At 45.7% G+C, this 2,894-nt stretch overlaps 1 protein-coding gene across 1 annotated transcript; it reads right to left on the reverse strand.

Moving 5' to 3' along the window:
• Positions 1-712: 712 nt before the first annotated feature.
• smim32 (small integral membrane protein 32) lies at positions 713-1,066 on the reverse strand. Its single transcript, XM_085371301.1, has one exon. It carries the CDS (start codon positions 1,052-1,054, stop codon positions 713-715), a length of 342 nt encoding a protein of 113 aa, XP_085227427.1. The 5' UTR covers positions 1,055-1,066.
• Positions 1,067-2,894: the final 1,828 nt, after the last annotated feature.

A 2,894-nucleotide genomic window follows, 5' to 3' on the forward strand; every position in this document is an offset into this window, starting at 1 on the left:
TATCTTTATGCGACGCTATAGGTCAACGATCTGGCATTTGATAATTTTACAATGGACAAAAGGTTGGAAATCGTCTGGTGACTGTTTCGTTTCACAAGACAAGACAGTTAAGTTACAGTCTTACAAAGTATTTCACATACAGACTACTGTATAGATCATTTCTATGTTGGCAAAGTGAAACATATTTTAATTAGACAAATCAAATCAAGAGAGAGAGAGAGATGGGGAGAGAAAGAGAGAGGTTCACTTCCACATAGTCAGTGCCAAAATGTGAAGCCAATAAAATGAGGTAACACAAGCTTGGGAGCATAGCTGTAAAGGAATAGTATTGATTACGCTTTGTGCACAAGAAGGTTTCAGCAATTATTTATCAGTAACTACAAGGTTGTGGGTCTCTAATTAGAACAGGAATGATTGGCCACTTATCCTTCCACCAGCCGTAGACCTGCACTCCTCTTTGCCATCTTTTTGATTTGGTATCATGAGTCTTATAACTAAGCACGTGGCATCATATAACATAAACAAGTATTTGACTGAACAGATTCCAGGTTACTGAGGCCTTAGGTTGTCCAAGACAGCTAACAAAGGCAACAACTTCATTTGTCCAATACTGTATGTGCAGCAGCAGCAGTTCATGGGTCGTCCTTAACCCCCCTGACACGAGTCTCTCTAAATACCAGTAATCCAAGAAATTGGACCTTTGGGATCTGGCCTACTTGTAGGAGGTCCGAGCCTCTCTCAGTGATCTGTCATATGGCATGGAGGCGAAGAAAGAGTTCCGGAGCTGACAGTTGATGAAGAACACAATAAGCAGCACCAACAGGAAAAGCAGCAGGCACATGACTATGTAGGTGATCAGGTCCGGTTTGTGGAGCTCGCCCTCCCGGAGTCCTCCTCCCCCTCTTCCCGTGGTGGGTCTCAGGAGTGCATCCACGCTTACAGAGCCACCGTGGGAGGCATTCAGGGAGGAGGGGGCGTGTGTGGTGGATTGTGCCACGAGCACCAGGTCGAAGTCTGGGGTGTCGGTGGAGTTGAGGAGGATCTGTCTCAGCATGGCGCCTTGCGAGCTCACCGACAGCGTTGGTCTTCTGGTGAATGAAAACATGTGGATAAGGTTATGGAGTCTACTGACCCTTTCTTTATTCAGCCTGCCCAGTTTTCTATTTATGATACAACAAAGCGATACAAAGAATCAGCAGATGTCACTTTGCGGCCAATTTGAAAATAGTGTTTTAGGATAAGAATATCAACGTGCGCTTCTGTTAGTCTGACAAGGTCACGGATACAAAATGCAGGACACAGGATCAGTACACGGTGATGCCATCACGAAAGCACTACAAAGTAGCCCGGAGTGACACTGTAGATTTCTCGAAATACTGCTTGACATTGTGATTTCGCTCTTTGCGGAATCCCACAGCGACGTTACTTACTTTGGTGTGAGCTGCGAAGAGTTCCGCAGGTGAACTGAAGAAGACAAAATCTCGGCTCCGCATTCCTCAGCGTCCCCAGCTCTGTCTGCTCCAGCGCCACCGAGGACGCGCCGTGAAAAAGCGGTGGGTCGATAGTTTCAGATATACCCCCACAGACGGGTATGATTATAGCGCAGGGTCTCCTGTCACATCGAATCGAACTTTTTAAATCCGTATGAGCGTGGATCAGACATCTACAGCAAAGCGACACACGCGAGTTTCCACTTGTTGGCTTTTAAATCCAAATCGACTCGCTACGCATGTAGTTGCGCACAGACTGGCTACTGTAGCAGTATCCAAGTGACTCTGGGTTCTGTCAGAGGTGCTGAACTTCAACGACGATCGCTGGTGCGCACACGTGTGCTTGTGCGTCGCTGTGCGCAGTCGGCTAGAACTACTTAGCCTGTGCTTGTACAACGCGCAAAGGAATCAGCGATGCCCGCTGTCGAACTATTTCTCTCTCCTTTTATCCAGTAAAGGATCGATATTTGCTGAATTCACACTACAAACTGTCTGCTCTTACGGGTGCTCCGATCCAGTGCTACTAAAATGAAATGAAAGGAGATATTAATGGGAGACAAAATGCAACAGCACACAGCTTCCCATCTCCTCCCTCGGTTGCAAGTGTGTGTGTTTGTGAAAGTGTGTGTGTACGTGCGCGCGCGTGCGTGTGTGAGAGAGATTAGGAGAGGGCAGGGACAAAGCTAGAGACACGTCACCGGACAAGGACGTGTGTTGTAAAAATCTATCTATTTGTCTATCTATCTATCGTCAGTGTCCCTCCGTATAATTTTAGTCGGTGGTGAGACAAATCTGACTCAGTGCCATTTCTGGCCCGGCGTGGGGAATGTCTCACACTGGTGATGAGAGAACAGGGAAAAGGTGTGAGGTTGGAGAGTGCCTGTAAGAACTAACGGGGTTATTTAATCGTAGGATGGGTCCATCTATTCTACAATTGTCTTACAGTCTTAGTGCCTGAGTTACCCATAATGGTAAACATTAAATGCATTTAAATAACACTGCTGGTCTATTACAGTTTTTAAAAAAAAAACGAAGAAGATCTATTTATTCAAATGTGATTTATTTGTTTTGAAACCTGTGTGTGTCTATGAAATATGTTTGACATTAGTACTCGACACTAAAAAGATGTTCTAAAGATGGTGATCGAAGGACAGTTTGCTCTTACGTGATGTTTCTGAAATGGGTGTGCATACAAAGCGAAAGTCCCCTAAAAGCTGTGCCGACCTGTTTCATATTCATCCGCACCTGTTCCGTCACAACAGAATGGCTGGCAGGCATCGAGAGCAAGGACAGAGGGGCACACACACATGCACATACACACTGTATGCAAACAGCAAATTAGAAAATGACTTTGATGCCGCATTGACACAAACTTGCATGCACACCCACACTCATACATTTGAG

The sequence above is a fragment of the Diplotaxodon limnothrissa genome, linkage group LG2 (genome assembly GCF_057381915.1).
Source record: "Diplotaxodon limnothrissa isolate DT_005_m linkage group LG2, D_limnothrissa_male_GT1.1, whole genome shotgun sequence".
Taxonomy (NCBI): domain Eukaryota; kingdom Metazoa; phylum Chordata; class Actinopteri; order Cichliformes; family Cichlidae; genus Diplotaxodon; species Diplotaxodon limnothrissa.

Coding starts and splice junctions, on each gene's coding strand:
- smim32 (XM_085371301.1), bottom strand. CDS start 1,054: ATGCTGAGACAGATCCTCCTCAACTCCACCGACACCCCAGACTTCGAC.